Genomic DNA, 22,606 nt, shown 5'->3' on the forward strand with positions numbered 1-22,606 from the left:
ATATATATATATATATATATATATATATATATATATATATATATATATATATATATATAAAGCTGTTTACAACAACTCATTGATATAAATGTTTAGTTCCTTGTAAATGGGGTAGAAAGCTGAAATTTCACACATTGATGTAACTTGAAGCCAATATCCTTGGGAAAATCACAAATCGTCAGAAAATTTTACTCAACGAAAATATCCGTCAATAAAAATTGACCAGTGCAGCCTCATTCCACTCACTGCAAGTCACGTGACCAAAGGCAATGGAGCTTCCAATATAACTGGTTGCTAGTCCACCCTAACATGCTCCTCTTCTACCTCATATTTTATAACCTTTGCCATATGTAAATGAAAATTTTTTATAGCTGTAAACTTTTAAATAAAGAGCTCATTCTAATCACTGTCTTGATTTACTTGAGTTATATAGCTGCTTGCAGAATGAAAGACCGATGCAGTTCATCAAATATATAAAGCTCTCTCACAATCCACATCATCAAACATATAGAGTTATGAGTAGTTGCTTGTAGTGTGCAAGCATGCCCCACTGTTATCTTACAAGTTGCATGGTTTATAAATGTGTAAGATAATTACTAATCAATCCAATGGTATACCATATGCATTTTACTGAAAAGCTCACCCCCCCCCCCCCCCGAACACCCCATCCACACCAATTCCCTCACTATCCCACCTTGCCTATTTTTCACACCACATTGTTTTTCTTCTTCCTCTTCCAGAGTTAATTTGAGTCGAAACAGCATTGTGAGTAAATAAATTGACTCATAAAGTGAAATAGACCAACATCCTACCAAGGAATTTGGATATCTCCATGGTGTGGCAAAGAGATCGTTTGATAATTGAATTTAAGAAAGCTATCTGCCTTCACAGATAGTTTGTTAACAGCTGTATTGCAGTAAATATCATGCATGATTCCCTCATTTTATAGAATCCTATGTGAGAGGAAAAACATGTCCTTTTTTTAGTATAAGCAGTAACTGCTTTTCCAATTCAACAATATTTTGGAAGAATCTATTGGTATTACATTTTCCATCATTAAATACTTTTCAGACTCAGTGGCGTAACGATTAGAGCATCTGCTCTGAAACTGCGACTTCGGCGGATTCGAACCTGACCAGGGCCGAGTCATACCAAAGACTAAAATGTTGGCTGGTTGAATTCATCATACCAAAGTCATGCCAAAGAATAAAAGTTCTGCTTCCTTGCTTGATAATCAGTATTTAAAAAAAGTATAGAGCACGGACAAATAAGCATAGGTTGGTAACCATTGCATACGCTTGACTGGCCGAATGGCCTCCTCTTGCATTGAAGTTCCTTGTAAGGGAACTTAGTAATAATAACAACAATAACAATAATAATTATTGTTATTATTACCTCTGTCACCGAAGGTGAAGGAGGTTATATTTTCACCCCTCTCTGTCCGTTTGTTACTTGCAAAATTGAAGATTTTTCAAGTATATTGGTCAGTCGATTTTGTTCTTCTGTCTGTCTGTCTGTCTGTCTTAGTTAGGTTAGGTATGGGAGCATGCGCCAGAGCTGCGCATCGCTGCATCCACTTTCCGCCGGTACTCCAGGGGCCTCCGTCTGGCCATCCCCCAGGCAGATGCCTGGCTCATCCCCATCTCCTTGAGATGCCGATCAACCTGCTGCAACCACGTGGAACGTGGTCGGCCCATTGGCCTCCTCCACTCACGAGACTCCCTCACTGAGAGAATCACGTGAGCAGGATCAGTGTCAGGAAAACGAGCCACATGTCCATACAGCTGCGCCGGAGCTGACAATCACGGACAATGCAGGTTACAAATCTCATTTGAGTCTCTCTCAGCAACTGCTCATTGGACACAAAGTCTGACAACCGCTCATTGGACACAAAGTTCGACCAGCGATAGCCAAGGATTCTCCGAAGAGACCTGGTACGAAAGAAATTAAGTCTCCGTCTCAGATCCTTGATCAGAGTCCAAGACTCGCATCCATAGAGCAGGACTGGAAGCACCAAAGACCTGAAGACTCGGATTTCGTCTACCCGCACAGGTACCGGCAGCGCCACACCCCATTATCCAGCGAATCCTTGACTCCCCAGGCCTGACTCAGACGTCTATTGACCTCTGTCTCACAGCCAGCAGAGACATGAATATCACTGCCGAGGTAAGTGAATCTCTCCATGACCTCAATGTCCTCACCACAAACAGGCACAGACAGGACAGCAGCATCCAAGATGTCATTAAAAGCCTGGATCTTAGTTTTGACCCAGGAAACCCGTAATCCTCGCGGCTCCAACTCCTCATTCAGCACCTCGAGGGCCCCCAAAAGGATATCTAAAATCTCCGCAAAGATGGCTGCATCATCTGCGAAATCAAGGTCAGAGACCTTGACATTCCCAAACGATGCACAGCAGCTTGATCTCTCTGACATCCTCCCTAGAATCCAGTCCATACAAGTGCTGAAAAGTGTGGGGGGGGCAGGACACACCCCAGACGAACTCCAGTAACAAATGGAAATAAGTCAGAGATGGTACCACCACATCTCAGCACTCACAGTGCCAGAGTATAGTTCAGACATCAGATCGATCAGTTTTGGTGGCACCCCCACGAAGACCAAGAATCCTCCAGAGGGCATCGCGATTCACTGAATCGAACGCTTTACAGAGATCAACATAAGCTGCAAGCAGCCCCTGCCGAAACTCTCGTCTGAATTCAGTGAGGACCCGAAGAGCAAGAATACAGTCAATCGTTGACCTCTTTGGTGTAAAGCCTGACTGCTCTGGACGCTGGTGCTCAAGGAGATGGTGGCGAACCCTATCAAGAATTATCCGAGCAAAGACCTTGCCGGGCACAGAGAGCAGCGTCACCCATCGGTAGTTGTTGCAGTCTTGGCGATCACCCTTCCCTTTCCAGAGAGGGACAATAAGGCCCCTCTTCCAATCAGTTGGGATGATGCCTGTGTTCCAGGTGGAGCACAGAACTGCATGCAACGACATGAGTGCAACATTTTCACCATCCTCGAGAAGTTCATCATGGATTCCCCAGACTCCTGGAACTTTGCCCCATTTCAACCGGTTCACCGCAGCCTGTGTTTCCACAAGCAAAGTTGGACCACAGTTGATTGGAGGGTCAGCAACAGGGATTGTAACACCCCTGATGTCCAACTCGACAGGTGGCGATCAGCCTGGTAGAACCGCTCAAAGTAACAGGCCCAGCGGGCCTTCACTTCGGACTCCTCTGTCAAGAGCCTACCACCCTCTGCTCTAACTGCAGTACACCAAGGGATGGGCTTGGATGAATGCAATGTGCGAATTCCCCTGTTAGTAGGATGAGAATCCCTTGACCACAGGTGATGCTCTACCCCCTCACAGATTCCTCACACATAGGCCTCCTTGTCCACCCATAGCGTACGTACAGTTTTACGCCTCAGCTCCCTGAACAGCTTAGCTTTGCCATTCAGCCTGGCCCTGCGACTCTGGTCAATGGTATCCATTGAATGATCAATGGTATCCATCCACTGTCTGTCTGTCTGTCTGTCTGTCTGTCACCTGCAGGTTGTAATTTCAAACCGATCTCCATGAAACTTCAACACATGGTAGAGTTTGTCACGAGGAATAAGCCTATTGTTTTTGGGGTCAAAACGTCAAAAGGTCAACATAGGCCCAAGGTCAACAACTGGGGTGGTATTTCTAAAATCCTCAATTTTCATCCGATTGACTTGAAATTTGAAGAGGATTTATATTTCAGGTCATTGAATTCAAACAGACAATTATTTTTGAGATCAACATCGGCCAAAAGGACAACATAGGCTGAATTTCTAAGATTGTCAATTTTCATCCGATTGACTTTAAATTCGAAGAGGAGTTGCATAATTGGTCATTAAATTCAACCACCAATTATTTTTGAGGTCAAATTTGTTTTATGGATTTTGCAAGTGTCGTGCTCTGCATGACGTCTTCTTATTTGTTTGTTGGATGGTCGCTTTAGACTACCGTTATTAGCAGGTTTTCCATCTGTCTGGATGCATGTAATGGACACCTCTGGAGGCCAGAGGAGTCAACCGATTTTGATGAAACTTGACTGGTAGGTTCATACCAGGATCTAGTTGTATGTTTTGAGCACCGTTGCTATGAATGCCACCGTTGCCTAGCAACGGGACTTTGAAATTTTTGAAAAAATCCGAAAAATATATTTATATATTTTTTTCGAAAATCAAAAATCGGCTTCTGTGCTTTTATGCACACTATAATCAACCTATTTGTCAAAAAATTTCAGCACGATCCGCCAAAAACTGGATGACGAGTACGCAATTATGTAGCGACCACCCATGTCGCCTACTGGCTTGTTTGTCTGTTTGTTTATTTATGTGCAGGATATCTCAAAAATTTGTGGACGGATCTGGATGAAATTCTGTGGACAGGTTCGTTGTGTGACAAAGACGAATTGTTTAGATTTTGGTAAAGATCTGGATCCGGATCCTGCAACTGTAATTTTTTAAGTGATGCTTCACCATTGATAGATGGGGCCAAAAATGATATACAGCACGATATCTCAAAAAAGTTATGCACGGATTCGGATGGAAGTTGGTGCACACCTTTGGTGTGTGACAAGGAAGAAGTGTGTGACAAGAATTTTGGTGAAGATCCAGATCCGGATCTGATAATTTAAAAAGTAATTATTCACCATTTAGAGATGGGGCCAAACTACAGAGATGCCAACTTTTGGAAATCAGAATTAGGGAGGATTTGCAACCGACACCAAATAATGTGCGCGAAGCGCACATCTCGAGCGTGGAGCGCTCGACCCTTGCGGCGGGGTCCAGGGCCCGCCTTAGGGCCCTGGAAGCTCTGGGGTTCTAGACGCTCTCTAGTGCCCTCTGAGCCCTATTTTGGAGCATTTAACATGTTAAGAATTCCCACTTTTTGAACAAAAAAAGGGGAAAATTGTGCACTTTTTAATGTTACATGTATGTTAATATTAGTAAGTTAGGGGACAATCAAAGATTAACAAAAAGCACAAAAGAAGCAATATTTTTCTTACCTTACTGGCTGGTACTACTGCTGCTTGCTTTTTCCATGGCAGCTTTGCTGAGTGCCAGCTGTGTGGCTCTTTTAGCCCTTCTGATTATGTCTTTGCTGTATTCTCTCTGGTAGCAAGGGGTGCTATGAGCTAGTTTTTCAATTAAGAGAGCTTCCAGGGTTTTGACACTCAAATTGGGACGAAATTCAGTATGATTCTTCCGTACAAGACTGAGTGCCCGCTCACATGATGCGTTCGAATGAGGAATGACCAAGATTCCCTTCATCACTTTGCTCAAATTAGGATACTTCTTGGCACCAGTGCAGGGATCTGTGAGCTGTGAAATCCGATGCCACTGCTCATCCACTCTCACTGTCTCAGTAGCAATTGTAGCTATGGAGGTGTCTGCCTGGTAGTGAGCGAATTCACTCTCAACACTGTCTATGTCACTATCACCGCCACTGAACAGACAGGGGAATTTCTTGATGAAAAACTCCACACAGTCAAACCCCACTTCTTGGTGTAGCTTAACATCCAGCACCTGAGCATGCTTGGCTAATTCATCATCTAGCGGCCAGGTTTTGAAGATGTAATTGCAGGCTTTCACATAATATGAGCGAACTGCACTGAAGAAACCTTGGATGTCTGACCCACTCAGAGTGAAGGTGGATTTCTTGAGACTCCTTTGTTCCCTTATTTACAGTTTGGCATCGTTCCCAATCATGAGGTCCTCATCATTCTTCTGATGATGTCTGTCAGAGAAGGGTACATTTACCAGAGCAACCGATGACACCGATGGTTTCAAAACCGTACGAAGATATCTTTCAGAAGACCATTCAATTCTCCGTGCAGGAGATGAATACAGGGTTCGTCTCTTTGGAGCAGAAGATTCCCCTTCTCAAAAAGCTTGTTAGCATATCGAAGGAAGAAACAATAGAGTTTTGTTTGTGGAGACAAGAACATCCTGTTGACACGTTTTTCTCTAGATTCCTGCACAGTGTTTGAGGAAGATGCGCTTTTAGTTGTAGAACTCGTAGTACACTTAGCCGCAGGGCGATCACACTTGCGTTTACTGCCAGCAGAAGAGGTCAGACTCGTAGTACCAGATCCAATTTTACATTTGAGGAGAGAGCTTGAGGTAGGTGCAGCCAAGGAAGAAGACCTCTGATTCGAAGGTTTTGCTGAGCTTCTATCAAGTGATTTGGCAAAAGCAGAACTTAACTTGGGTCCTTCTTTGCCTGTAGATGGGACTATCACAGTCTTTCTCGACTCTGAAGGGATCTGCTTTGTAGATGAACGTGATGAAGGGCCGGTGATGCTACCTGCTCTCAGCATTGGTTTTGGTGCTGTCCCTGCTGTCTTCTTCGCAGCAGATACTGCAGTGGTAGTGGTGAATGCTGCTCCACGAGTGCTTGATCCTGCAGTGCCAGTACTGGCAGTAGATACAGTGCCGTCCTTCTTGCTCGTTGTTAGAGTCTTGGCTACAGTTGGTTGCATTTTTCTTCGTACTTCTTCTTTGAAGAAGAGGCGAAGTGGCTCCCACTGTTCAATCAGCCTGTCTAGGCACTGACCAAGGGACAGCCACCTTGTTGCGACATGCTTCAGAATCTTGTGTGTCGGGGCATCACAGAGTTCTTGCAGTGCTTTCACTCCTTTGACGCGTTTACTACTTTTGTCCAAGTAGTAGTAAATATCGATGAGAAAGTCATCTAATTCAATGGGTAAGGCCTGAGCCGCCTTCTTGGCTGTATTGTGCATCATATGGCAAGGGCATCCCATGATGTAGCACTCTGGATTTTGTTTGTGGATATAAGCAGCGACTCCTTTGTGCTTGCCCACCATGACAGAGGCATTATCAGCACAAAAGGAAACACAATTTCCCCACGGAATTTTCCTGTCACTGAACTCATGATCAAGCAGTTTGAAAATGTTTTCTCCAGTGGAATCTTGTTTGCACGCAGGAAAACTTAGCAAACCTTGCTTCACAATCCCAGCACTGTTGTCATAGTACGAAATCAGGACAGGATATAGCTGGGCCTCACCACTGTCATTGCTACTGTCTGTAGCTAGGCTAAATGGAGCTAGTCTAGCAATATCGGCAATAGATGAAGCAGTAACATTTGACAACTCACCAATTATTGCTGAAGTTTTTGTTCTTGCACATCCATACTTTGAAGCAACTTTTGAATCTGGAAACATCTTTTGAAATAGAGGTCCAGCATGATCTGAGACTGATATGGGCAAGTTATGTTCCACAATAAATCCACTAAAGAGAAGTTCCGCTCGGGTAACATCCTCTTCCTCGCTTGTCCCTTGTTTGGTGAAATAATTCAGAAGTGTACCGGTACTCGTGCTCGAAGATCTCTCCTTTGCAATGTCTGTGTGCCGTTTGCTTCCAACGTGCTTCCGAATATCATCGCGACCTCTGTGCTCAACTGAAATATCAACGCTGCATCCTGTACAATACGCATGATGAATTCCTTTTTCAGACTTTCGAATACACGGGTATTGGAGACTGTATTCGGTCTTGTACTTCTGAGACCATTTCTTGGTCTTCGTAAGCTTCTTTTCTGCCATTTCGTAATCAACATCGAGGGCTTGAAGCATCGGTAACTTCGAAGTCGATGTTCCACAGCTGCAGCGCGACTCGTAGAACTCTAGCGGCTGTTAAACACCGCACGGTGGTCGCGACCGCCGGGCTGGTACGGGGCCCAGCTGCATGCAGTGAGCGTATCGCATGCATATACACTGTGCATACATACCGCATGCACTGTATTGCACACATACCGCATGCACTAAATCTCAGTGCATGATCGCATAAGCGAGATCCAGACCCAATGTTTCGCTGCTCCTCATTTGAATTTGCAATTTTTTACGTACAATTTGGTAGCAGCGAACGTTATGGAGTTACCACATGCTATACGTAGCAGACGATGCTTTTCATTCAATTCTCATACTAGTACATTCTGATTAGTGAACAGTGCAAAAATATCAAAATTTCGGGAGGATAAGGATAGTGATCGTAAGGGCGGGAGTTTGGGTGAATTTTCGGAAGCCTCCCGATGAAATCGGGAGGGTTGGCATCTGTGTATATAGCAAAATTCTCATAAAATTGCTGACGGATTCAGATTAATCTTGGTAGAGAGGTTGGGTATATGACAAGGAAGAAATGTTTCGATTTTGGTGAAGATCTGAATCTGGATCTGGATACGGTAATTATTTAATTTTAAAAGTGATTCCTCGCTATTGAGAGATGGGGCCAAAAACGCTATAGTACTGTTTAGCATGATATTTCAAAAATGTATTGGGCCCGATATGTTCTCGTGGATCAGGCTTTGCGTGGCAGAGGTATCCGCTCTACCAAGTGCCCTTCTAGTTATTATTATTATTATTATTATTATTATTATTATTATTATTATTTCCACAGCAATTCAAAAAAATTAACTTCATTTTATGCAGGACTAATAAAAGACTTTCTACAATAAATTTACCAAACAGAATGGGATAGTCTTGAAGAAACATGTTCACAGCACTGGCCATGTTCACACCTACTGTGCAATTGCTGAGCCATAGTGCTACTCACAGGACAAAAGGGCAAACATGCCTCACCCATGCAGTCATGTCCACCATTGATCTGCATGTAGTCAGGAGGACAAACACATATGTAACTTCCAATTGTGTTTTGACATGTCCCTGGACCACAGATCGTTGGGAAGTTGGCACACTCATCAGCATCTGAAACGGAACAGGGGAAAAGTTAATTTTGACAAAAAAAGAAAAGTATTTTATGATTGACAAATGCTTTATGAAAATAGGTAAGATTGTTGAAATCTTAAACTCGTTCACCGACCAAAGAGCATAGTAAACTTCCAACTGCAGTTTTTTTTTTTTCCATTAAGTTCATACATCCTGTAATATACTGTTTAAATACATATCAACTGGAACCTGAATGCTATTGGGACAGAAATTGCATAAAGCTTTCTGGAGAGCATTATAAAAAGCCCCCCTTCTGGAGAGCCACCTTCACGATTTTTTCTTCAAACTCTTCCTTTACTCTGGCTCACTCTTCCCTAATATTCAAAAAAAAAAAAAAAACAGTCTTAAAATGTTTCGACTTCCTTTCTCTGGCGTGCTCTTCTTCCTTTTATTCTTCTTCTTCAAACACCTGAGTTATTTTCAACCTTTCTTTCATCCCGTGACACAAAATTCCATCTGTTACAATGCTTCCTTCCTTCATCGTCTCAATTTCTGCTGGACTCCATCCATTATCCAATGTATTTAAATGAATCTCTGACCTACAATTTTTTTCAATCCCATTTTGCAATGCTTGTTCATCTTCCAATCATTATTTTTTTTTTAAACTTCAGTGCAAATTCATCCCACCTCCTTAAATCTTCCTCCTCCTCACTCCTCATCTGTTATACTGCCTCCTTACTCCTCCCATCTTGCCCCCCATCCTATCTCCTCTCTTTGCTCCTCTTCGTTGCCCTCTGCTTTAATAACAGCTCTCCCTATGGTATCCCAAACTATATGGATTTCAAACATCTGTGGGCTTCATTCCAACCTAACAAATATCTCACCCTCCCATTCAGTACACTCCTCAATATCTCAAACATGCTCTCTCTTTCCTCTCATCACACCTTCCCCTCTTCTCACTCCCCACCCCCACAAATATTGTTCCTCCCCCACCCGCTCCCAGCTTTACCATACATCTACCCAGTCTCATCTTTCCCCTCTCCCCACCCCTCCCTTCTCCCTCCACCCCCATGATCATGCCTGCTCTCATCAGCTCCACTTCCTCTCATCCCTCCATTTCAATTCAGCTGCCTCCTTTCTCTTCAAGGCAATCATTACTCTCATTACCCCCCCAAGCATCCCCCTCACTTCTCTCAAAAGGTAATCCCACATCTTTCTCCCTCAATTCTCCCCTCACACCATTCTCCCCAAATCTCCCCACTCTCCCCTCCATTCAAATCCCTCCCTTCACCCATCAATTTCTACTCTCCCCCATCACTCCCCCTTCTCAAAGCTTCCCCCACCTCTTCCCAGCCGCTCAAATCTCATCACACCCCCCACTCTGCCCCCCCCCTCAATTATTGTTCCTCCCCCCACCCACTCCCATCTTCACAATACCACTACCCAGTCTCATTCTTCCCTTCTCTGCACCTCTCCCTTCTCTCTCCTCCCCCATGGCCGTGCCTGCTCTCATCATCTTCCCTCTCCCTCTCACCCTTCCCTCTCAAATAAGCCACCTCCTCCCTCTTCAAAGCAAACTTCTCTCTCCCCCCCCCCGCCAAGCTTTCACTTGACCCTTCTCAAAAGCTCCCCCTGACCCGTCTCCCTCAATTCTCCACCCTGACCATTCTCCCTCAATTTCGCCTCCCCCTCACCTCTCCCTAAAAATCTCCCCCTCTCTCACTCTTCATATCCACAAAGTTTCCTCCTTCCCCCACCCTCCCTCTACCAACTGATTCCCCCACCTCCTCCAATCTCCTATTTCCTATTTCCCTTTGCCCCTTGTCATATTTCTCCTCACTGTGACTCATCCCTTCACCACTTAGACCTTTGTCCTCCTCCCCATCCGACCCTCTCCCCGAGCTCTTCTGCAATCTCCTACACACTACACACTGCTAACAACTTTCCCTACCGTCACCTCTCCTCCCCTTCCCTACCCCCCCCACACACACACACACACACACACACACACACACACACACACACACACACACACACACACACACACACACACACACACACACACACACACACACACACACACACACACACACACACACACACACACACACACGCATTTAAAGGCCATTTTCCCCGCTAAAGTGGGGGTTAGCCTTGCGGTCTTCTCTTCTCCACTTTACCCTGTTTTCTGCATCTCCCCTTCTTAATCCCCTTGCCCACATTTCCTCTTCCACCACATTTAGCCAAGTTTTTCTCGGTCTTCCCCGTCCTCTACTTCCGACTACACTCATTCCCAACACTCCTCTCACCCAGTCACTTTCATCCTTCCTCAACACATGACCCAACCATCTCAACCTGTTTCTCTTCACAACCTCCATCACAGACTCTATTCCCATCATCTTCCGCAAGTCATCATTTGTCTTCCTCTCTCTCAACGATACTCCACACATCCACCGAACCATTCGCATTTCCACCCTTTCCAGCCTTTGTTGCTGCTCCATGTTCAGTACCCATGTCTCACTCCCATAAATCATCGTACTCCTCACACATGTAGCATACACCTTTCCCTTCAGCTTCAACGACACTCCCCTCTTTGTCAGCACGCCACTCAGTTCCCGAAACTTCTTCCATGCACATCTCACTCTAGCAACTGTCGAAGAGTCTGATCCACCTTCTCCATTCAGCATGTCTCCGAGATAGCAAAATGTTTTCACCCCTTCCAGCTTCACACCATCTCCAAGATCCAACTCAACAATTCCTTCATCTGCTGCTCCCTCGATGCACACCTTACACTTGAATGTCGCTGCCACACTGGTTAATGACCCTCTCACACCACTACATTTTCGATGAACCCATTCAGCACACAATGTACACTGAATGGAGTTCACTCCGACACCCTTCCTGCACACAGCACACGGCCATTTCCCAGTCCTTTCCACCTCACCACATGCTTTACCACTTGCCATCACCTTCGTCTTTCCGATATTCACCTTCAAACCTTTTGCCTCCATACATTCCTTCCACTTGTTCATCTTCTCCTTCAGTCCATCCATACTCTCTGCAATAAACACCAGATCATCTGCATACAGCAGCTCCCACGGTAAACCCTCCTTTACCCTTCGAGCCAGCACCTCCATCACAACTACAAATAGAAGTGGACTTAGTACCGACCCCTGGTGCACTCCTACCCTCACCTCAAACTCACCACTGTTCCCATCCTTCGTCCTTACAGCTGTGCGTGCTCTCTCGTACATGGCCATCACTACTCTGATCAACCATTCCTCCACTCCTAACTTCCTCAATGCCCATGTCATTACTTCGCGTGGAACCCTATCAAATGCTTTCTCCAGATCAGCAAACCCAAGAAACAACTTCTTCCTCTTCTCCATGTACTTCTCCTGCAACTGCCTTACAATAAAAATTGCATCTGTCGTTCCTCTTCCTGGCATAAATCCAAACTGCATTTCGTCAATCTTTACCTTCTTCCTTATCCTCTTCTCCAACACCCTTTCCAATACCTTCATTCCATGCTCCAATAACTTTATTGCTCTATAGGAGCCACAGTCCAGAGGGTCACCTTTCCCCTTGTACAGAGGGACGAGGGTACTCAGTTCCCAATCCACTGGAATGCGGCCTTCTTTCACCACCAGATTACAGATCTCTGTCATTCTCTTCACACCCCAACTTCCCGCTGCCTTCAACATATCTCCCACAACTCCCGTCGGCCCTCCTGCTTTTCGACTCTTCATTGCTCTTATAGCTTCCTCAACTTCCTTCTCAGTTATCTTCTCTGCTGGTCCTAAAACTGGGTTACTCTCGATGTTGCTATCCCATTCATTTTCTACATTCAACAGCCTTTCCATATATCTCTTCCATCTTCCTTTAATTCCATCTGAATCCACAACAATTTGTCCCACTTCATCCTTCAAGCAACTCACCCCCGTCACATCAAATCTCTCTCTCGCTATCTGCTTTGCGATCCTGAATACCGCTCTCTTACCCTCCTCCGAATCCAAGCGTTCTCCAAACATTTTCCTATGGGCCTCCTGCGCCTTTGCAACCTCTTTCTTTGCAGCCTTCTTGGCTTCCTTATAACTTTCATGTGCAGCCTCTTCTTCCACCGTATCCTTTGACTTTTGCCATTCCTTGAACTTCTTCCTCTTCTCTTCAATCGTCTTTCCAACTTCATCATCCCACCACCATGTTTCCGAGTGCCTCGGTGGTCCTTCTGTCCATCCACATACCCCACCAACGGCTCCCAATAGACTATCTTTCATTGACATCCAACCACTTTCAAGCTCAACCACATCATCTTCAACCATACTCAGCCTCTTTCTTAATGCTTCCTTCACTGTCGCCTCTTTTAACCTCCACACCTTCATCCTCGGTTGGTACTTCACCCGCCGAATTCTCCACGCACCTTTCACCCTTATATCGCAGACAACCAGGTGGTGCTGCGAAACAGTCTCCTCCCCTGGGATCATCTTTGTGTCCCGGAGGTTTCCCCTATCTCGCTGACGCACCATCAAGTAGTCAATGGTTGTCGTCGACCCACCTGACGTGTATGTAATAAGCTTATTATCCGCTTTCTGGAATTGAGTATTACAGATCAACAAATCAGCTCCATCAGCAAACTCCAAGATCCTTTCACCTTCTCCATTTCTCACACCATATCCATAACCCCCATGGACTCCCTCAAAACCGTCTGGACTCCTTCCCACATGTCCATTCAAGTCTCCTCCAACCACAACAACTTCCTCATCTTTCACATTTTCCATCAACTTCTCCATCGCACACCAGAACATGTTCTTCTCTTCATCGCTTCGACCGACCTGTGGGGCATATCCCGAGATGACGTTCACCAAGAGATTTCCGATCACAATTCTCACCATCATCAACCTTTCACTCACTCTAGTCACACTCACTACACTGTCTTCAAACTCCTCAGAAAACATGACACCAACACCATGCACGCCTTCTGGGCACCCTTGCCACATAAACTTGTACTTCTGCCCCTGCCTTCCCTTCACCATTCTCACACCACTTCCCTTCCACCGTGTCTTCTGCACACAACATATGTCCACTCTTCTTCTGACCAATGTTTCAACCACTTCTCCAGATCTCCCTGTCATTGTCCCTACATTCCATGTACCAAACCTCAGAAACCGATCTCCACATGGGGCATCAGACGATTGGTCATCATAAATGGAAAAATTTCCTCCCTTGCTTCGATCGGGTTCCCCACCTTGAGTTTTAACGAGAGGGGGTGAGGACCCCCACGGGGTACTTCGGGCTTTACCCTGCCCATCAGTTGTACTCATCATGGTTTCCTTTTGAGGCGATGTTTTTATGGCCGGATGCCCTTCCTGACGCCAACCCCCTTCCCTACCCTGCACCCAAAACGTACTCGCCTCCATTTTCCTTCACAATGTGGAACTCAAACACCTGAAGCCATCGCTCTAACCTGACTAAACTCTCCATACAGGTTGCCACTGACAAACCAGGCATAAACTGCTGAACAGAAACTTTCCTCCTTCAAGACATCGCTGACTCCTTCAGTTCTCTCCCTGGTTACTCCCTCCTCTGGTATGATAGACCTGAGCCTCGTGCTGGCGGCGGAGTTGCTCTCTTTATCAAAAACTCTATCCCTCACTCTCCATGCACTACCTTACTCCTCCACACCCCAATGAACACCTCTGGCTCCGGCTTCCCCTCCGCTCCCACCTCTTCTTTATATCATCCAAACAGCAGAAAACAACGACCAACTTCTATCTACTCATCCAAACTCTCTCTTCCTCATATGTGGTGACTTCAATTGTCATCATGTCAGTTGGCTGGGTGTGGGTACCTCTCTCACCTGCCGTGTCACTTCAGCAAATCATTTCTGCAGCTCATGGGGACTCAATCAATCTGTCAACTACCCGACCCGGTTCTCAGCCAACGGAACTCCATCTATTCTGGATTTGATTTTGACCAATTTCCTAGAAAATGTCTGCTGTTCTTTTTTCTGCTCCAATCGGGTCATCCGAGCATATGCTTGTTAAAGTGGACATCTTTCTGGCCATTATTAGAGAACCACCTCAGCACCAACAAGTCTGGCATTTCACTCAGGCCGACTGGCTGGGACTTCAAGCAGCCATCAAACTTCTCGACTGGTCTCCCAATTCTACTCTCTCCGACATCATCTCATCCTGGGAATTCTTTCAAAGAAATTTGCTCTCTCTCATGCAGAGATTGATCCCATTTCGTCTTCAGTTGTCCCACCCTTCCTCCCGCCCTTGGTGCACTGAAGCTTGCGGCGAGGCAGTTGTCCAAAAACAACTTTCCTTCACCTCGTGAAAGACTAATCCAACTGAAGGCTATGTCATTTCCTTCCACAAGAAGCTTGGAACAAGTGTTTGTCTACTGTTAGGAGAGCCAGGAAACGACATCTTTCCAATCTCAAGTCTGAACTCTCAAACCTGTCTCCCTCCTACAAATCCTGGTGGCATCTAGTTATGTCTGCTTCTGATGTATGTTCCCCCACCATCTCAAATGGTTTGGGATTTGGTTCTCCCACCATCCCTTACCTCAAATGGTTGCACAGCTGATGCTGCACGTGAAAAGGCTAAATGCCTAAACTCTGTGCTTTCCTCGAAATATTGTGTCCCAAACCCATTGCTTTCTGTATCCACATTATCCAGTCAAACCCAGCCTTCCTGGACTCCGAGTATTTTTCTCCTGACAAAGTGGAGAACTTGCTTTCAAACCTCGACTCAGATTCTGCAACCAGCCCAGATGGCATCAGTGCTGATATTCTAAAAACCTGCTCTGCTGCTCTTACTCACCCTCTCTCTGGTATATTCACCCTCTCGCTTACTCAAGGTCATCTGCCATATGCTTGGAAATCAGTAAACATTACCGCTCTGCATAATGAAGGTGAAAAACTGATCCCTGCAACTATAGACCAATCAGCCTTCTCCCAATCATCAGCAAGGTCATGGAATCCATCATCGCTTCCAACATAAAATCCTTCCGTTTCTCCAATGGCTTGATTTCCGATTATCAATTTGGATTCAGAACAGGTCACTCTACCCAGGAGTTGCTGCTTCTGCTTTCCCAACAATGGATGGAGGTCCTCAATGACAGACATGAGGTCAGAGCCATCTCCCTAGACATATTGTGTCCTTTCGGTATGGTCTGGCACCCCGCCCTGCTCACCAAACTTTCTTCCTATTGCATCCAAGGACATCTCCACTCCTGGGTCGCAGACTTCCTCTCCTGTTGCAGTCAACCTGTGGCCCTAAATGGAGTTCTTTCATCCCCTCTTCCTGTGCAGGCTGGAGTTCCTCAAGGTAGCGTTCTGGGCCCTGTTCTTTTTCTGGTTTTCATCAATGATCTCTCCGACTCTCTGGAAAATCCTCTATATCTCTTTGCTGATGACTCCACCCTCTGCCGTACCATCTGTCATCCCTCAGAACGGCGAGCAGCAGCTTCTTCGCTCACTGCAGATCTGGATAAAATCACAAACTGGTCCAACACGTGGAACATGTCTTTCAATCCAGACAAATCTCACACTCTCACTATGTATCTTCGAAAGAACCGTTTAGAAAACCCCCCCATCCACTTTCTCAACAATCCTCTGGAAGAAGTCTTTTCTTTCAAGCTTCTGCGTCTCACTATCTGCCATGACCTTTCCTGGGAAAGCTACATTTCAAACCTCGCCTCAAAAGCCAGTCGCCGACTGGGAATCCTCCATCGTGCAAGGTCCTTCCTCGGCCCACCTTAGCTCCTGACCACTTACAAAGCTTTTGTCCACAGCCTGATGGAGTACTGCTCTCCCCTTTGGGCTGGTGCTCCTGCCTCACACCTTTTTCGGCTTCACGCTGTAGAAACCAAGGCATTTCGGATCATTGGCATCTCCCGCAATGAGGCTGAGTCTTTGGACCTCTCACTCAATCAATGCAGGTTGGTCAGTGGTCTTTCTGTCTTCAACCATCTCCTCTCCAGCCCGCCCCGCTGCTCTCTCTGCAACTTGTCCCCATCACATTTCCGCAGGGCGCTCAAGGTCCGCCAACAACCCCCTTCTGGTAAAACTACCAAAATCACGAATCACTGCTCATTTCACTCTTTCATTCCTCTTTTTTCCCACCTTTGGAATAAACTCCCTCACTCCATTCATTCCCATTCTTCCCTCTAGGCCTTCAAAACAGCTGTTCACCACCACTTCTTATCATCCCCCATCCAAATCCTCGATCTTTTCTACCCCCGATAATCCACCCAAGCCCACCTCCTTCAAATTCCCTGCTTTCCTTCCTGAAAGTCCCTGTAATGTCCATCTTGTATTCCCCATGTTCCCCGTCCCATCCCTCTCCCTTCCACAGATCTCCAAATATCTCTGTTCCCCACTATTTTGTCCTTCCCACTCCCTCCCCTCCTGTCTCATGCCCCCTTGATGTGCGTTGTGTGTTCGCTCTCATACGAGCCTCGACAAGGTATACAAAAAAAAAAAATCTCACACTCTCACTCTGTCTCTATGAAAGCACCATCTGGTTCACCCCCTCCCATTTGAAGAAATCCTTTCATTAAAGTTTCTGGGTCTCACTATTTGCCATGATCCCTCCTGGGAAGGCGACATTTCCAAGCTGTCCTCCAAAGCCAGTCGCCGAATGCGCATCCTCCGTTGTGCAAAATCCTTCCTTGTGAGCACACCTGTGCTCCGGACCACATACAAAGCTTTCATCCACAGCCTAATGGAGTGTTGCTCTCCCCTCTCACTGGTGCTCCTGCCTCACACATTTCTCTGCTTCATGCTGTGGAAACCGAGGCATTTAGGATCATTGGACTCTCCCGCGATGAAGCTGAGTCTTTGGGTCTCTCAATCTCTCACCGCAGGCACGTCAATTAACCGCAGGCAGGCAGGCAGGAGTATAGGTCTCTGGTGTGTGCTGGTATATTCTTCTTCTTCTTCTTCTTCTTCTTCTTCTTCTTCTTCTTGCGTATGGCAGCTTAGCTGCCAGGGTAGCTATCACTTCTTGGAAGTGCAACTGTGTCGCTGATGCAGTGCCCCTCTACCAGTACACACTGGTACTCATTTCACCAACCTTAGAGGGATGTCAGGCTGAGCTAACCCCCTGGTGTATTAATACAGCGGCCAACGGGGTTTGAACTCAGGACTCTAGGATCCCAAGCCACCACCCTAACCACTAAGCTAACACCAGGCTCTGCTGGTATATTTAATGCATGCATTGAAAATAAAAAATGGTGGCAATGGAGACAATAAAAGTGGGGAAGAGCGAAGAAATATTACATAAATGGCTTATGGATACATCAGAACTGTTGTACCTGAAAGTTGATTGGTTGTAGAGTATGCATGGGGAAGATCAAGGACATCGGTATACAGTATTACTGTTGTAAATAATTTAAACGGCAATGAAAGTGAATGCTGTAAGAATCAGCCATCTTAATAAACAACATAAACATCAAGTGAGATGAGGATCACATTTTGACTGAACAAGGAGTTTCTGTTTATAATTACAGTTTAGAGGAGAAGATGAATGTTGGTCCCTTTGTATAAACAGAGTACAGGTGAAAATTGAACTTCCTTTCCAATGGGTTGTATTGCATATTGTATTTTGCCACTATTGCACAAGTGTGCCTATAATAGCTCACCTTCACAATGGCGATTCACTACATTGTAGACGTAACCTAGATCACAGACACACCGGTAGCTCCCGAAAGTGTTGTTGCACTTCCCACCCTGGCAAAGGCCTGGCAACTCTTCACACTCATTAATATCTGTGGTCAACAAGTATAACAACAACATTATATCGAATTGGTACAAAATCTCTTTTTGCTTAGGAGATGCTTTTATTTTTCAACGTACCTTCGAGAATGACACTTATTGGGTTTGGTCTGAAACCTTCACCACCAGGACACAGGATTCTGTAGTCAGCTGAAAAAGACATAATTTTGATTCAGAAACAAACTCAAACCTCAAAATTTTCAATTAATTTTTCGGCATACAAGTCAAGGTTGATAAGAGAGCTTATTAGATATTTAAAAGTAAAATTATCTCAGTACTATGTGTGCTGACACATATGGTGTTGTTGCCACTTCAAGTAGATATTCATTTTGAGTGTGACGACTTTTACTCACGCCGTATTATGCATTCCGTTGTTTGTGCAGCTGAATATTATATAATGCAAATAACTTTAATAGTAAGGTCTGAATCTGGCGAAAATTTCCTCGATCTTTTACTTTCTTTCACTCTCTCCCTCTCTCCTTCCCTCTTACAGCATCTTTAGAAAGTGGCTCAGATGAGAATGATTCATCAAAAAAACAAGATCTTTCAAACCTTGAGGGAATTTCAAACCTGTCCTAAACTGTGTGGTGTTCTAACATCTGTGGGCTCCATTCTAACGAAACAGATATCTCACTGTCAATTAGTACACTCAACATTTCAAACATGTTCTTTCTTTCCTCTCACAGCTCCCCCTTTTCTCAACCCCTCAAATGTTGTACCTCCCCCTGCCTGCTCCCTTCTTCACCATACTACTGCCAAGTCTCATTCCTCTCCTCTCCCCACCTCTCCCAGTGCCCTCCTGCCCCTTGGCCATGCCTGCTCTCTTCATCTCCCCTCCCTCTCAAAGCAATCTTCACACACTTTCCCCTCCAAGTTTTCCCCTCACATTTCTCAAATAAACCATCAGAGATGGGGAATCCCCCGCCATTGAATGAAAAAGGGCATACATAGTCCAGATAATGAGGGAGGTGAATTGGAAACAAGACACCATTTGGTCATCATCTCGAAAAAGTTCCCCAGGGGTGAGGAACGTAGTAACCAAAAATAATTTAAATCAGATAAGCGGTTTTCCATTTATTACAAAAAACGTTTTTTCAAGATGGCCTCCCCAGTCGGCCATCTTGGATCTGGCCACGCCCAAAACCAATGGGGTTCTTCCTTTTCAGGTGGTACATGTGTGACTCAAATTTCAAATCGATATAGCGAAAAAACATTTTTTTCAAGATGGCCGCCCTCGTCGACCATCTTGGATCCGGCCATGCCCAAAATCAATAGGGTTCTTCCTTTTCAGGTGGTACATGTGTGACCCAAATTTCAAATCGATATGGCAAACAGTTTATGAGTTATCGCACTCACAGCTATAAATGTTGACGCCCGGACGGACGGACGGACGGACAGCCGGACGACCCAGGTGACAACAATATCCCCCTTCCGCCATGTGGCGGGGGATAAAAACACCCCCCCTCACCCTTCTCCCTCAACTCTCCCCTCTTACTCTTGTCCCTCCAATCTCTCGCCTCACTCACCCTTCTTAAAATTGTCCCCCTTACATCCACAAAGCTGCCTCCTTCCCCTGCCCTCCTTCTTCAATGTCATCCCTCCACCTCCTCCTCCAAATCCTGGTGGTGTCCAGTTAAGTTTGTTTCTGGTGTATGCTTCCCCTCCATCCCCTCTCTTACCTCAAATGGATGCACAGCTGACACTGCACATGAATAGGCTGAATAAGTATACTAAACTCTGTGTTTGCTTCTAAATCTTGTGTCCCATCTAAACCAACTCTCTTCCCATGGTATCCAAGGCAATCTCCACTCTTGCATCACAGACTTCCCCTCCTGTCGCAGTCACCGTGTGGTCCTTCATGGCATTATCTCATCCCCTCTTCGTGTCCAGGCCGGAGTTCGTCAAGGCAGTGTTCTGGGCCCTGTTCTTTTCTGGTTTTAATCAATGATCTCTCTGACTCCCTGGCAAATCCTCTTTATCTCTTTGCTGATAACTCCACCCTCTGCCATACCATATGTCATCCCTCAAAACTGGCAAGCAGTAGCCTCTTAACTCTCTGCAGATCTGGATAAAATCACAAACTGATCCAACACTTCAACATGTCTTTCAACCCTGACAAATGTCACACTCTCACTATGTCTCTCTGAAATGGCCGTTTGGAACCCCCCTACCCCCCACTCCCAATCTACTTTCTCAACAATCCTCTGAAAGAAGTCCTTTCATTCAAGCTTCTGGGTCTCACTATCTGCCATGATCGTTTCTGGGAAAGCTACATTCTCAACCTGGCCTCCAAAGCCAGTTGCCATTTTGGGCATCCTTCGTCATGCAAAGTCCTTCCTTTACACACCTGAGCTCCTGATGACTTACAAAGCTTTCGTCCACAGCCTGATGGAGCACTGCTCTCCTCTCTGGGCTGGTGCTCCTGCCTCTCACCTTTCTTGGTTTCAGCTGTGGAAGCTAAGGCATTTAAGATCATTGGTATCTCCAGCGATGAAGCTGAGTCTTTAGATCTCTTTAGATCTCTCAAACTCTCAACATAGGCAAGTCGATGGTCTTCCTGGCTTCCACTGTCTTGTCTCCAGCCTCGCCCCCCCCCCCACGCCCAGCTCTGTCTGCTATCTGTCCCACCCATATTTTCGCAGGGCGCTCAAGGCCCTCCAACAACCCCCTTCTGGTTCAACTACCATGATCAAGAATCAGTGCTCACCTTCATTCTTTCATTCCTCTTTTTCCCCACATTTGGAACAAACTCCCCCACACTCTTCAATCCCACTCTTCCCACCAGGTCTTCAAAATCGCTGTTAACCACAATCTCTTATCTTCCCCCATCCAAAAGCATGATCTTTTCTACCCCTGTCAATCCACCCCAAACCCACCTCCTTAATATTCTCTGCTTTTCTTCCAGAAAGTCCCTGCTGTGTCCATCTTGTTTACCCCATGTACCCCACCCCATCCCTCTCTCTTCCACAAATCTCCTTATTTGTCTATTCCCCACTGTTTTGTGCTTCCCCCTCCCATCCCTCTTGTCTCCTGCTTCCTTGTTTTACATTCTGTGTGTTAGCTCCTCTACCAGCCTTGACATTGTATATTAAAAAAAAAAGAATCTTTGGTAATCCTTTGCCGCTTATATCTCAATGATAGCTGACAGATATGATTTTAAGTGGTTGTAGTGCATTTTCACTTTCACCAGATTCTCCAAGTGATGGGACAATTGCAGCGATGAAAGCAGAACTTATTTTCGGATGGAATCCATAATGATATCAGTTAAACCCGAGTATGCGATTCTGAAACACCAGCCCTTTACAGAGATGCTAAGGTTGCTATTTTATCATGAACAATAGAAAATGTAAATTTTTTAAAGGAAAAATACATCATGTTCAGACAAAATTCTACACTATATTTTGCATCATCTAATATTGCCTTCTGTTTGGATCACTTACTACTTGTCACTCAGTCAAGATAAGTCAAGTCCAGGTAATCATCGGAAACTCTAATTTTTCAAAGCACCTTTCTTATTTGATCGAGTTCCATCATTGCTGGTTGTTTTCTTACTTAAAGTTGTCTTTTCAATTGCAGTAATAATAATAATCAATTGCTGTATTACATCATCTATACTTTCATCCTCCTTTAAACAAGTAATACCAATTTCGATTTTGAAAAAAAACCTTCACTGGATACTGGATATAAACAATCGTCAACATTACCCACCTGTTTCACTTTTATTTCAAATATTATAGAATGGGAGTTTGCCAATCAGCTTCTGGGATACCCACACCAGCATTCACTCTTGAAGAATCACTTTTTCAGTCTGGTTTTAAATGGTGACTGTTGTTCTGAAGGTCACAAATTGTAATTTGCACAAAACGAACCAAGGATCAGCTACAATAGTTCTACGTATTGACTTGTCAGCTGCTTTTGACACCATTGCCAATAATATATTACTTGAGCATCTTCAATCCTGGTTTAGTGTTTCTGGACCTGCTCTGGAATGGTATAAAATTTATCTTTACAGATGGTATGTCTGCTGTAAACATTGCTGACTATTCATCATGCAAAATTCATTCATCTTTACTGTTCCTCAGAGATCTGTTCTTGGTCCAATGTA

The 22,606-nt window shown here is 45.2% G+C and overlaps 1 protein-coding gene across 1 annotated transcript in view; it reads right to left on the reverse strand.

Moving 5' to 3' along the window:
- LOC147015483 (fibrillin-2-like) overlaps nucleotides 1-22,606 on the reverse strand; it is a 269,758-nt gene that overhangs the window by 83,459 nt on the left and 163,693 nt on the right. The window contains exons 37-39 of the mRNA XM_085850274.1: nucleotides 18,583-18,651; nucleotides 18,369-18,494; nucleotides 8,631-8,756 (exon numbers count right to left, since the gene is read on the reverse strand). Coding sequence (XP_085706400.1) covers nucleotides 8,631-8,756; nucleotides 18,369-18,494; nucleotides 18,583-18,651 — 321 coding nt within the window. The remainder of the gene's footprint in view (nucleotides 1-8,630; nucleotides 8,757-18,368; nucleotides 18,495-18,582; nucleotides 18,652-22,606) is intronic.

This window comes from Eptatretus burgeri, chromosome 12 (assembly GCF_056783735.1).
Source record: "Eptatretus burgeri isolate ZD-2024b chromosome 12, Ebu_testis_v1, whole genome shotgun sequence".
NCBI classification, from domain to species: Eukaryota; Metazoa; Chordata; class Myxini; order Myxiniformes; family Myxinidae; genus Eptatretus; species Eptatretus burgeri.